General features: G+C 45.5%; 1 protein-coding gene across 4 annotated transcripts in view; it reads right to left on the bottom strand.

Moving 5' to 3' along the window:
• Positions 1-12,657, bottom strand: part of ABCA3 (ATP binding cassette subfamily A member 3) — an 88,269-nt gene that overhangs the window by 14,893 nt on the left and 60,719 nt on the right. For all 4 annotated transcript variants that reach the window (XM_032230960.1, XM_032230963.1, XM_032230961.1 and 1 more), the window contains exons 13-20: positions 10,999-11,153; positions 9,673-9,828; positions 6,495-6,705; positions 5,281-5,431; positions 4,679-4,777; positions 3,491-3,683; positions 2,377-2,680; positions 561-834 (exon numbers count right to left, since the gene is read on the bottom strand). In XM_032230960.1, coding sequence (XP_032086851.1) covers positions 561-834; positions 2,377-2,680; positions 3,491-3,683; positions 4,679-4,777; positions 5,281-5,431; positions 6,495-6,705; positions 9,673-9,828; positions 10,999-11,153 — 1,543 coding nt within the window. The remainder of the gene's footprint in view (positions 1-560; positions 835-2,376; positions 2,681-3,490; positions 3,684-4,678; positions 4,778-5,280; positions 5,432-6,494; positions 6,706-9,672; positions 9,829-10,998; positions 11,154-12,657) is intronic.

Raw genomic sequence — 12,657 nt, 5'->3', positions numbered from 1 at the left:
GAATCCTTTGCCTTGGACTTTGATTTACTTTTGGATGCTATTTGGAATTCTGACATTAACCCGAATCTGACAGATAGCTGGCTTGACGCCTGATACTTGAAATGGCACTTGGTTGTTACATGAGGAACCGGCAGTGGTGGGATTCAATTTTTTTTTTTACTACCAGTTCTGTAGGCATGGCTTGATGGGTGTGGCTTGGTGGGCATGGCAGGAGAAGGATACTGTAAAATCCCCATTCCCTCCCCATCCCACTAACCTACTTTCCAGCTCTGTTCTCCTGTGCAGGGCAACAAAAGAAGACCGAGCCAATCAGCTGGGATTCTGATCAGCTGGGACTCAGGAGGCAGAGAATAGGTGTGGGCGGGGCCAGTCAGAGGTGGCATTTGCTGGTTCTCCGAACTACTCAAAATTTCTGCTACCGGTTCGCCAGAACTGGTCAGAACCGGCTGAATATCACCTGTGGGAATGGGCATACATAGGCCCTCTTGAGTTCTTGAGTGAAAGATGGGATATATCTGAAGCCACCAAACAGATTAAAAACGAAGGAAGTTGGGACTCACTCCATGAGCTGGTCCTTTGCTGTCTCGGTCATGTTGCGAGGTTGGGGATAGTTAGCAACGGTGATGGAGGCATTTGGTCCAACTATGAGCCTCAACAAGGCGTTGTCCACCAGTAGCAACGCAGTGGCAGGGGAATGAAATGCTTGGTTGTTGAAAAGAGCAGTGATGTTGACCTGGTTCGAGGACTCTTGGAAAGAAGCTGCCGCTATGTGGTACTCATTAAACGCTCCGGCTTCTTCGGATGCGCGAGAAATCAAGTATTCCTCCAGGTTCCCTGCAAGGACAACAATTTCATGAAGTGAAGATGTCCTCCTCACTGACTAAGTACCCCATTTCAGCCATTAGCACTACTTATTGGAGATGTAAGACACAGATGTTTCTAACCACAAGGACCATAAATGGTAACTTTGAAAGTCTATGGAGATTCTCCATCATCCAGGTCACGGATGTCCCAAAGGTGTTTTTTTCAGAAGGCAACTGGACTTTCTGGGTTTTCTTTGAAGACATTTGAGCTGAAGAAGCTTCTTGGACGAGAAGCAAAATGTCTTCAAAGAAAAACCAAAAAGTCCAGTTGCCTCTTGAAATAAAAAGCACTTTTGTAACCTTGAAGGCTAGAAGTTTTTTATAGAGTAATTATTCAGGAATGTCTGCCCTCTCCCTTCCCCCTCCAGGGTGCTCCTCTTTTCCGCCCTTTCTACCATCCTGGCCCCTTGCCCCAAAGCGTCTGTCTGACAGGGAGCCATTGAGAAGGGCCTTTCACTGACTGGACTTCAAGCCATGTATAATACAAAGTAAGAATTTGCTTTTAGGTTTTTCTAAACCCAGGGAAATAGTGTTGTCTACTCTTTCAGGGCCCTTTGAGGTGGGGGGGAGGAAGGATTTGAATCCAACTCAACTTACGGCCACAATCGAGGCCAAAATTTAGCTTGCTAAGGGAGGCATTTGATCAGTGAGTTTTGCCCCATTTTATGACATTTCTTGCCCCGTTTGTGTAAGTGAATCACTGCAGTTGTTAAGTCAGTCTCACGGTTGTGGAGGGAATTTGGTTTCCCCGTTGACTTGGCGGGTCTGGCCTTGGGGTCCTTTTGGAAAACAGCTTGGCTCCCTCCTCTCTGTGGCAGCCCCTCAAACTGGAAGACTGCTATCATGTCTCCCCTGGTCCTTCTCTTCACTAGACTGCCCACCTTTTGAACAACAAGCCTAGCATCCTAACCAGTGGTGGGATTAAAACATTTTTTACTACTGGTTCGGTGGACGTAGCTTGGTGGGCATGGCGTGGTGGCCATGGCAGGGGAAGGATACTGTAAAATCCCCATTCCCTCCCCACTCTCGGGGAAGGATACTGTAAAATCCCCATTCCCTCTCTACTCCAGGGGAAGAATACTGTAAAATCCCCATTCCCTCTCCACTCCAGGGGAAGGATACTGCAAAATCCCCATTCCCTCTCCACTCCAGGGGAAGGATACTGCAAAGTCCCCATTCCCTCCCCACTCCAAGGAAGGATACTGTAAAATCCCCATTCCCTCCCCACTCCAGGGGAAGGACACTGTAAAATCCCCATTCCCTCCCCACTCCAGGGGAAGGATACTGCAAAATCCCCATTCCCTCCCCACTCTAGGGGAAGGATACTGTAAAATCTCCATTCCTTCCCCACTCCAGGGGAAGGATACTGCAAAATCTCCATTACCTCCTCTTTAGCTGTTCGGGTTGTATTTTCTGCCTGGTCTACCTGGAAAGTCTTATGAGCACAAGAGACCTCCCCACCCCCCATCTTCTGAGTTCTTCTCTAGAAGGAAAGCTTCTGATTGCCACTGACCTACCACCTCCAACGGCTCCTGGCGTTGAGCACCAACCACATCCTTGTATTGTGCTGCCAGCCTCTCGCCCAGGCTGGAGCCCTGGGAGACGGAGAAAGGCACTGTGGTCTGTCCGTAAGGATTTAAAGTCAGCTTCAACAACGGAGAGTCTTGAGGCCCCGGGAAGGTCTTGGCGGAGATCAAGGCAAAAGCAGTGAAAATAAGAGGCACCAAAAACTGGCCCGCTACCATCTTCCAGTTGCGCCAACTGTACACCGCCCTCTTCATGAACATGGCATAGAACTGCTGGCAGCAGAGGTAGAACTGCGGGAGAGAGAGGAAAAGATGAGGTTTACGCAGGTGAGTTTCCAGAAACTCTGGAAACTAGACAGTGGAAGAGGGTAGAGATGGGAGACGTACCTAGATTGAACAGAACCAACCCCCCCCGTATTTGTCGGAGTATAAGACGCACGGTGTATAAGACGCACCAAGATTTCCAAGAGGTAAGTAAGAAAAGAAAGTTTTTGTCTTCCCCAGCCTCCAGGAACACTTTGCAGGCTTCAGCAGGGCTGGGGGAAGGCAACAATGCCCCCGTTTATCATCAAAAGAGGGGCATTTTTCCCTTCCCCCAACCCTGCTGAAGCCTGCAGTGTGCTTCTGGGGTGTAGGGGAAAGCAAAAACACACACGCTTTGGTGAAAAACAGCCCATTTTTCACCAAAATGGGGGCATTTTTCCCTTCCCTCAGCCCTGCTGAAACCTGCAGAGTGTTTCTGGGGGGTGGGGGAAGGCAAAAATGCCCCCGTTTTTGTGCAAAATGGCCCGGTTTTTGTGAAAAATGGCCCCGTTTTTGTGAAAAATGGCCCCGTTTTTGTGAAAAATGGCCTAGTTTCTGTGAAAAATGGCCCCGTTTTCACAAAAATGAGATGTGGGAACGAGGCTTCGGGGGCCAAAAATGGCTGTATTCGGTATATAAGACGCACCAACATTTCCATGCTCTTTCTTTGGGGAGGGAAAGGTGCATCTTATACTCTGAAAAATACGGTAGACGCAGACAGAGATAAAGATCAAAGAGAGGAATATGGGAGGCAAGTAAAAAAAAAGCATAGCAATGAAAGGAGTTAGGAGGACCCACCCCTGTGTTCAGCTTAACGTTGGAGCAATCTTCGGTGATGAGTGCCCCGCTGTCATCGGTCGTGCTCGTCAGGCCACTCATGCTGCTGGAATCATCCATGGCCCAGTCGTTGGACCGCCGTTCATGCTGGTACTGCAAAGCTGGCAGCTGGATGGCTTGGATGTCCATGCTGGAATCCACAAGCTTGCCAACTCTTTAAGAAAGAGACCGCTTTCAGAATTTTACTTTTTCCCGCTCACCTCTTCCTCCCATTTTACTCTCATAACAAGTCTTATGGGATGTGATCTCTTGAGAAGGCCAGCCCATCTTCCAAACTCATCTTCCAAGCTCCCTTTCCACCTTCCAAGCTCACCTTCCAAACTCACCTTTCAAGCTCATCTTCCAAGCTGACCTTTCAACCTCATCTTCCAACCTCACCTTCCAAGCTCATCTTCCAAGTTCACCTTCCAAGCTCACTTTCCAAGCTGACCTTTCAAGCCCACCTTCCAAGCTCACCTTTCAAGCCCACCTTCCAAGCTCATCTTCCAAGTTCACCTTTCAACTCATCTTTCAAGCTCCTTCCAAATTCATCTTCCAAGCTCACCTTCCAAGCTCACCTTTCAAGCTCACCTTCCAAACTGACCTTTTAAGCTCACCTTCCAAGCTCACCTTCCAAGCTCACCTTCCAAACTCACCTTTCAAGCTCATCTTCCAAGCTGACCTTCCAAGCTGACCTTTCAACCTCATCTTCCAACCTCACCTTCCAAGCTCATCTTCCAAGTTCACCTTCCAAGCTCACTTTCCAAGCTGACCTTTCAAGCCCACCTTCCAAGCTCACCTTTCAAGCCCACCTTCCAAGCTCATCTTCCAAGTTCACCTTTCAACTCATCTTTCAAGCTCCTTCCAAATTCATCTTCCAAGCTCACCTTCCAAGCTCACTTTCCAAACTGACCTTCCAAGCTCACCTTTCAAGCCCACCTTACAAGCTCATCTTCCAAGCTCACCTTCCAAGCTTACCTTTCAAGCTCATCTTCCAAGCTCACCTTCCAAGCTCATCTTCCAAGCTCACTTTCCAAACTGACCTTTCAAGCCCACCTTCCAAATTCATTTTCCACGCCCACCTTTCAACTCATCTTTCAAGCTCATCTTCCAAATTCATCTTCCACGCCCACCTTTCAAGCTCATTTTGCAAGCTCAACAAAGAGTTACCTAAGGAAGACCTCTTCCATTGTGGTAACGGAAGCTCCATAACTGGCAATGCCCAGCTCTTCCCGGCGTAACTCCAGCTCTGTGAACAGAGCCTCAAATCTGGAAGGAAAAAGTAAGGGAGAAGATTTGAATTCAGACACCACATTCATAGCAACATCCAGATTGATTTTGAGAAGCCCATGGGCAGCTCCCTTCAGGTCAGCCATAATCATCTTCATTTTAAAAGGGTCTCTTAGTAATTATAGCATTTTAATCAATACAGGAGAAGATATGCTGTGACATAAACCATAGGCTTTACAGCCACGTTTATCTATAAAATAGGCCTAATGGTCTCTCAGATGGGGACTGCAACCAAGAAATTAAAAAGACGTTTGCTCCTGGGGAGGAAAGCTATGGTAAATCTAGACAACATACTAAAAAGCAGAGACATCACCCTGCCAATAAAAGTGTGTCTAGTCAAGGCTATGGTTTTCCCAGTCCTTCAAGCCCATGTTCTCCAGGTGGATGGGCTCAAACTCTCATCACTTCCATTGAGACTTTGAGCTTTTGGCAAACTTGGACCCCACCCAGTCATCCCCTGTAGTTATTAAGGGTGAGATTACTTGTGCGTGCTCTCCTTGGGTAGAATGAAGGACAATTCTGCCCCCACATTGCTCTCCAGAGAGGCGTTGGGGACATAATGATAGATGAGGTGGGAGATCTCTCCGAGGTTGCAATAGGGCTCTTTCACCATCACCATGTGGTACCCAGCACCTGAAAAGGAGGAAGGATATTGCTTGATGAGCACTGGATGCTTTCTTGTGATCATCCCTAACTTTTATGTCCTTCAGAGCTAAAGAGATGGCCACATTCAGCAAAACCCTGGTTGAACTTGAAAATTTCCATCAGGATTGGGTGTACTTGAATGGAATGGAATAGAATAGAATAACAGAGTTGGAAGGGACTTTGGAGGTCTTCTATTTCAACCTCCTGCCTAGGCAGGAAACCCTACACCACTTCAGTCAAATGGTTATCCAGCATCTTCTCAAACACTTCCAGTGTTGCAGCATTCATAGTTAATATGTCAGAGTTGAGGGATTGACTCAGAAGTCGAAAATATTTTCTGGAACATAATAATGGGGAAATGCTTCCATGTTTATTGGACATTAATACGATCGAGTGGGTCCAGAGGTATTTCACGAGTCCTCCACTCCTCTGCTCACAATAGAATCCCTTATGCCACCAGGCTTGAAATTTTGGGCTTGGACAACCTGGAACTACGCTAACTAAGGTCTGACCTAAGCGTAGTACACAAAATTGCCTGCTACAACGTCCTACCTGTCAATGACTACTTCAGCTTCAACCGCAATAATACACAGGCAAACCATCGATACAAACTCAAGGTGAACCGCTCCAAACTCGACTGCAGAAAATACGACTTCAGCAACAGATGGGTCAACGCCTGGAATTCTCTACCTGACTCCGTTGTTACATCCTCAAATCCCCACAGCTTCAACCTCAAACTGTCTACCATGGACCTCACCCCATTCCTAAGAGGTCCGTAAAGGGGGCGTGCATAAGCCCATCAGCATGCCTACTGTCCCTGTCCTACTGTCCCCATTTATTTGTATTCATTTCCTTTGTTCATGTCCATGTTCATACTTATACCTGTTATCTTGCACATGCTTGACAAACTAATAAATAAATAAATAAATGTTTATGCACTGTATATTGGAGGCTTTGAGAGCTGTATGCAATTTAAATTTCATTTTAATGTATGCCAATCAGTGTACACTCAAAGTGACCGCAACACTATTTCCAAGCCTAATCTCCTTACCATATTTATGCTTGAGAAAGAGGGATGATCCACAACATTGGAGTTCCCCGTTGGCCATAATGGCGATGCGGTCGCCCAGCAGGTCTGCCTCATCCATGAAGTGGGTGGTGAGCAAGATGGTGCGAGTTCGCCGCTGCTCCTGCAGGAGCTCCCACGTGGCCCGCCGTGAAACGGGGTCCATGCCTGAGGTAGGTTCATCCAGCATCACCACCTGCAGAGAACAGGAGGGAGGTTGGGGTTGAGGTTGAGAGTTGGTTGCAATCCAGGGGGCCCAGTTGTTGTGGCCCACCAAGAGCCAGAGGAGTTGGCAGCAGATTCGGACAGTGAGGAGGTTGAGGAGGAACATGGGAAGTCCTGGAGGCTGGGAAAGGCTCTGATGAGGGCTCTGTGTCAGAGGCAGAGAGGGGGCCAGGGCCATATGCCAGTTATCAGCTGCCTTCAGAGTCAGACATCAGTGAGGCAGATTATTATTATTATTATTTATTAGTTTTGTATGCCGCCCACTCTCGGAAGACTCAGGGCGGCTTACAATAAAAAGGGAGGGGGAATATAAAAAATAAAACAGCAGTTTAAAATTACAGCAACATTCATAACTTAAAGTGGGGCTGGATAATTCAACAGCCTCAGGCCTGCCGGAACAGCCAGGTCTTGGTTGCTTTACGGAAGGCCGGAAGGGTAGTAAGGGTCCGGATCTCCACGGGGAGATCGTTCCACAGGGCCGGAGCAACAACAGTGAAGGCCCTCCCCCGGGGAGTCGCCAGCCGACATTGGCCGGCAGATGGAATCCGGAGGAGGCCTAGTCTGTGCGATCTAATAGGTCTTTGGGAGGTAATTGGCAGGAGGCGGTCTCTCAGGTAGCCAGGTCCGATGCCATGTAGGGCTTTAAAAGTAACGACTAGCACCTTAAAGCGTGTCCGGAGACCAATGGGAAGCCAGTGCAGCTCGCAGAGGATAGGTGTAACGTGGGTGTACCTAGGTGCACCCACAATCGCTCGCGCGGCTGCATTCTGGACTAACTGGAGTCTTCGAACACTCTTCAAGGGCAGCCCCATGTAGAGCGCGTTACAGTAATCCAGTCTTGAGATGAACAGCTGGAGCCTGTTCCCAATGTGCACATGAGCAGAGTTGCCAGATGAAGGGAAGAGCTAAAGAACAGGGGTCAACTTGGGAGTAAGGCCACAGGTGGACGATAAATGGCTCCTCCCAGAGGAAATAAAAGAGGGGCGAAAGGGGAGTGGAGTTTGCAGGAGACAATTAGTTCGCTTAATTGGTTCGTGACTCTCCAAGGCTCCTTGCCAAGTTCTGCAGAGATCAGTCTGTCAGCTCTCCAAGCCAGATAAGGTCTGTGACTGTAAATCCTCCCTTGAAAGACTTTGCTGGCTGTGAATGAGCAGAATTCACAGTCAATTAATCAAAGGGGTTTTTGTTGGGACAAGGAGTTTGCTTCATGCTCTTGGGAAGCCTCGGTCAGAACACCAGTGTGGCTGGAAGGCAGTCTCCCAGGTTTTGAGCTGATGGCACAATCAGAAGGAAGAAAGAAGAGGGATTGGTGGACACAATCTGAAGTAGTTGGATTTAGCAATTATTCCCCTTCCAGGGAAGAAAAACCTCTCTTGCCATCCTTCTCTATCATCCTGGATGGGTTAAGGTCACTTTATTGGAAGATGGCTATTCAACCACACCATATGCATTATATCAAGGATGTGAATGATAACATTAAAAAATAAGAACTAGAAAGATGCACTATTTTCTCAATTTGGTCATGTGGTAGATATTATGGTTTGAAGATGAGAGGATAATTATTTATTATAAAAGAAGGAAAGAAGGAAGGAAAGAAGGAAGGAAAGGAAGGAAGAAAGAAAAAAGGAAGGAAGGAAGAAAGAAAGAAGGAAACAAGAAGGAAGTAAAGAAAAAATGAAAGAAGGAAGGAAGGAAAGAAGGAAGAAAGGAAGGAAAGAAAGAAGGAAAGGAAAGAAGAAAGAAGGGAAGAAAAAATGAAAGAAAGGAAAGGGAAGAAAGAAGGAAAGAAGAAAGGAAAGAAGGAAAGAAGAAGGGAAGAAAAAATGAAAGAAGGAAGGAAAGAAGGAAAAAAGAAAGAAGGAAAGAAAAAATAAAAGAAGGAAGGAAAGGAAAGAAGGAAAAAAGAAGAAAGGAAGGAAAGAAGAAAGAAGGGAAGAAAAAATGAAAGGAAGGAAAGGAAAGAAAAAAGGAAGGAAAGGAAGGAAAGAAAAAAAGGAAGGAAGGAAAGAAGGAAACAAGAAAGAAGGAAAGAAAAAATGAAAGAAGGAAGGAAGGAAAGAAGAAAGGAAGGAAAGAAAGAAGGAAAGGAAAGAAGAAAGAAGGGAAGAAAAAATGAAAGGAAGGAAAGGGAAGAAAGAAGGAAAGAAAAAATGAAAGAAGGAAGGAACGGAAAGAAGGAAGAAGAAAGGGAAAAAATGAAAGAAGGAAGGAAAGGAAAGAAAGAAAAAAGGAAGGAAAGAAGGGAACAAGAAAGAAGGAAACAAAAAAATGAAAGAAGGAAGGAAAGGAAAGAAGGAAGGAAAGAAGGAAGGAAGGAAAGAAGAAAGAAGGTAAGAAAAAATGAAAGAAGGAAGGAAAGGAAAGAAAGAAGGAAGGACAGAAAGAAGGAGGGAAGGAAAGAAGGAAGGAAAGAAGAAAAGAAAGAAGAAAGGAAAGATAAAATGAAAGAAGAAAGGAAAGGAAAAAAGAAGGAAGGAAGGAAAGAAAAAAATGAAAGAAAGAAGGAAGGAAAAGAAAAAAATAGATTTAACTCTCTCGTTCAGCTATTGAGATCAATTCAGTGTAACGACTCACTCTTAATCCTGACTGGTGCACAGAATTGTTGCAATATGGGCAAACTGTTGGGGGAGACCCATACACCTACTCCTTTCAACTTTCCCTAAGGGCAGGGTGTAAGTACCATAAAAATCAGCAACCCATGGAGTTTCCTGACCTTTCATTTACACTTTATAGGAAGAAGGACCTGGATGGCAAAACAAGGGCTTCCGTTTCGAGAGGGTGGGGACACTCAACCTCCCCACTCCATCTCCTACCGTTGGGAACGCAAGCCAGCAAGTGGTCCCCACCCACCCTGCAGGGTACCAAGTTCACCAGACTCTCTCAGAACCACCTGGGTAGATGCACAAGGATGCAAGGAAGGGACTTAGCCGAGCCATACCTTGGAGTCCCCAATGAGAGCAATGGCAATGGAGAGCTTGCGTTTCATCCCTCCGGAGAGAGACTTTGACAACGTCCGACGTTTCTCTTGTAAGTTGAGGATGTACAGGGTGTGGGTGATCTCTCCCGGGCATTTTTCAGCAGGAAATCCTTTCAGCTGAGATGGAAGAGAAAGGAAAAAAAAGTGTATGTGGTATTTTATTTTATTATTTATTTATTTTACTGTAATTATTTTATCTTTTTATAAAAATGTCAAATCAATATGTCAACAGCGCGTTTCCAATAGAAACAAACCGGTCAGATTAAATATTATTATTACATTCAGTCAACTTAACATTCACTCAACAAGATATTGAGACTCCAGAAAGAGTCCAGAGAAGAGCAACAAGGATGATTAGGGGATTGGAGGCTAAAACCTATAATGAACGGTTACAGGAACAGGGCATGGTTAGTCTAGAGAAGAGAAGGACCAGGGCAGACAGGATAGCAGCCTTCCAATATTTGAGAGGCTGTCACAGAGAGGAGGGGGTCAAGCTATTCTCCAAAGCACCCGAAGTCCAGACAAGGAATAATGGATGGAAGCTGATCAAGGAGAGATTCAACCTGGAAATATGGAGGAATTTTCTGACAGTGAGAACAATCAACCCATGGAACAGAAGTTGCCTTCGGAAGTTGTGGGAGCTTCATCACTGGAAGCTTTCAAGAAGACACTGGACTGCCCTCTATCAGAAATGGGTCTCCTGCCTAGGAGGGGGTGGGGTTGGACCAGATGACCTATAAGGTCCCTTCCAACTCTAATCTAATTCTCGCTTCCTTTCGAGAATCTGCAAACTCCAACCTCTCAGGTTTGCCAGTTCAGGTCAATACAATAGGTATTTTCTACTCTACGTACAGGTCCTCAAACACAATCGAGCCCAAAGTTTCTGTCGCTAAGTGAGACATTTGTTAAACAAGTTTGCCCCGATTTTCGACCTTTCTTGCCGCAGTCGTTAAGTGAATCAACCTGGAAATGAGGAGGAATTTTCTGACAGTGAGAGCAATCAACCCATGGAACAGAAGTTGCCTTCGGAAGTTGTGGCAGCTTCATCACTTGAGACTTTCAAGAAGAGATTGGACTACCAATTGTCAAAAATGGTGTAGGGTCTCCTGCTTGAGCAGGGGGGGGGTTGGACTAGATGACCCAGAAGGTCCTTTCCAACTCCGTTAAAACGACAGACCATGAATAGTGGCCAACCACACAACCTCTAGACTTTGAGACCAGGAAAATGAGTGGAGCCCAGAAAGACAGAGACTACAGAAATCCAAGTAAACATTGACCAAATTTTACCCCAGAGTAGAAGTACAGATGCTCTTCTACCGTCATGTGGTCAAAGAGGACATCGTGCTGAGGACAAAGACCCAAGCTCTTCCGGATGAGAACCATATCTTGAGAGATTTCGTAGCCATTGATGTACGCCTGTCCACTTGTTGGAGGGTACAATCCTAAGAAACAGCCAAGGAGAAAAAGAGGATCAAGGTCAGAGGTGGCATTCAGCAGGTTGTGACCAGTTCTGGAGAACCGGTGGCGGAAAATTTGAGTAGTTTGGAGAACCAGTAAATATCACCTCTGGCTGGCCCCGCCCCCATCTATTCTCTGCCTCCCGAGTCCCAGCTGATCGGGAGGGAATGGGGATTTTGCATCAACCTTTCCCTGGAGTGGGGAGGGTATTGCAGTATCCTTCCCTTGCCATGCCACCAAGCCAGTCCCACAGGACCAGTAGTAAAAATGTTTGAATCCACCACTGATACAGGTATATCTTTATAATGTAACAGCAGGCAGTCATAAAAGTCCGAATTATTTATAAATATGTCAATAAATTTAGGATAAGGAGATTTAAGAGACATTAGAATCATCATCATCTTTTAACGACCCCATAATCCCTTGTGGGATGAAGTCTGAGCAACTGAATGGAGCTGAGTGTTTACTGGCCCGATGCCCTTCCCTGTCGCCAATGAGGAGTTTTGTTCAGCAGATATATTCTCATTGTGCCCAGAGAAAGAAATATCTGCCTCTACCTAGGATTGAACTCACAGCCTCCTGATTGTGAGGCAAGAGCTCCCCCTCTAGACCACCACACCACTTAAGCAATGAAGGGGAAGAAACTAGCCACAATTGTTTAATACCACATCTTCCAATAAATAAAGTCTAAAGTTAACTAAATTAACACCCAACATCTTTGCTTGGCTCTTATCAGTGCAAACCTGCATTGAAACCAACACGGAATATTAATGAGGTCTAAAATCAACTTTGCATAGTTTCTAGTTGCTTCGTTCTTTGTAATTCCAACTAGAATATCTATGGAGATTCTCAGACATCCGGTCACTCTTGTCCCAAAGTTGATGTTTTTTTCAAAAGGCAACTGGACTTTCTTTTTTTTCCCTTGAAGACGTTTCGCTTCTCATTTAAGAAACTTTTATTTTTGGTAAAAAGTTTTTTTTATATTTTTTAGTCTCATACACACGTTTACAGGTATACATTTCATAGTTATTATTTCAGGCCTGCAATTATATTCCTTTTAGAATTTTGGCCTGCCACACTTTCTCTTATTTCATTATGCTGTTTCATTAGTATAGTCAATGGGAGGGGGGAATAGACTGGAGTAAGATTGTAGAATGTATTGTTTTCATTCTTTACTAGAAGCCAAGGTCATCCTTTGTCTCCGCACCAGTACACCTGACCGGAAGAAGCTGGGTGTGGATGCCAGCGTGGAAGAAGAAGATTGGACCATGTGATGGATTGTGGGTGTGGGGACAAGATCATGAACTTTCAACTGGGTGGGATTCTGATGTAATTTCCAGTATTGGGATTAACACACATGTGCTAAGATGTCTGCTTTATTAAATTGGAACTTTAAGGATTGTTTTGCCTTGGACTCTGATTTAATTCTACATGATACTAGGAACGCTGACATATTATTCCTATCATATCTTAACACTTTCAAACATT

The sequence above is a fragment of the Thamnophis elegans genome, chromosome 14, assembly GCF_009769535.1.
Source record: "Thamnophis elegans isolate rThaEle1 chromosome 14, rThaEle1.pri, whole genome shotgun sequence".
NCBI classification, from domain to species: domain Eukaryota; kingdom Metazoa; phylum Chordata; class Lepidosauria; order Squamata; family Colubridae; genus Thamnophis; species Thamnophis elegans.
Note: the sequence above shows the minus strand (reverse complement) of the source record. Positions and strands in the feature narration are given on the sequence as shown.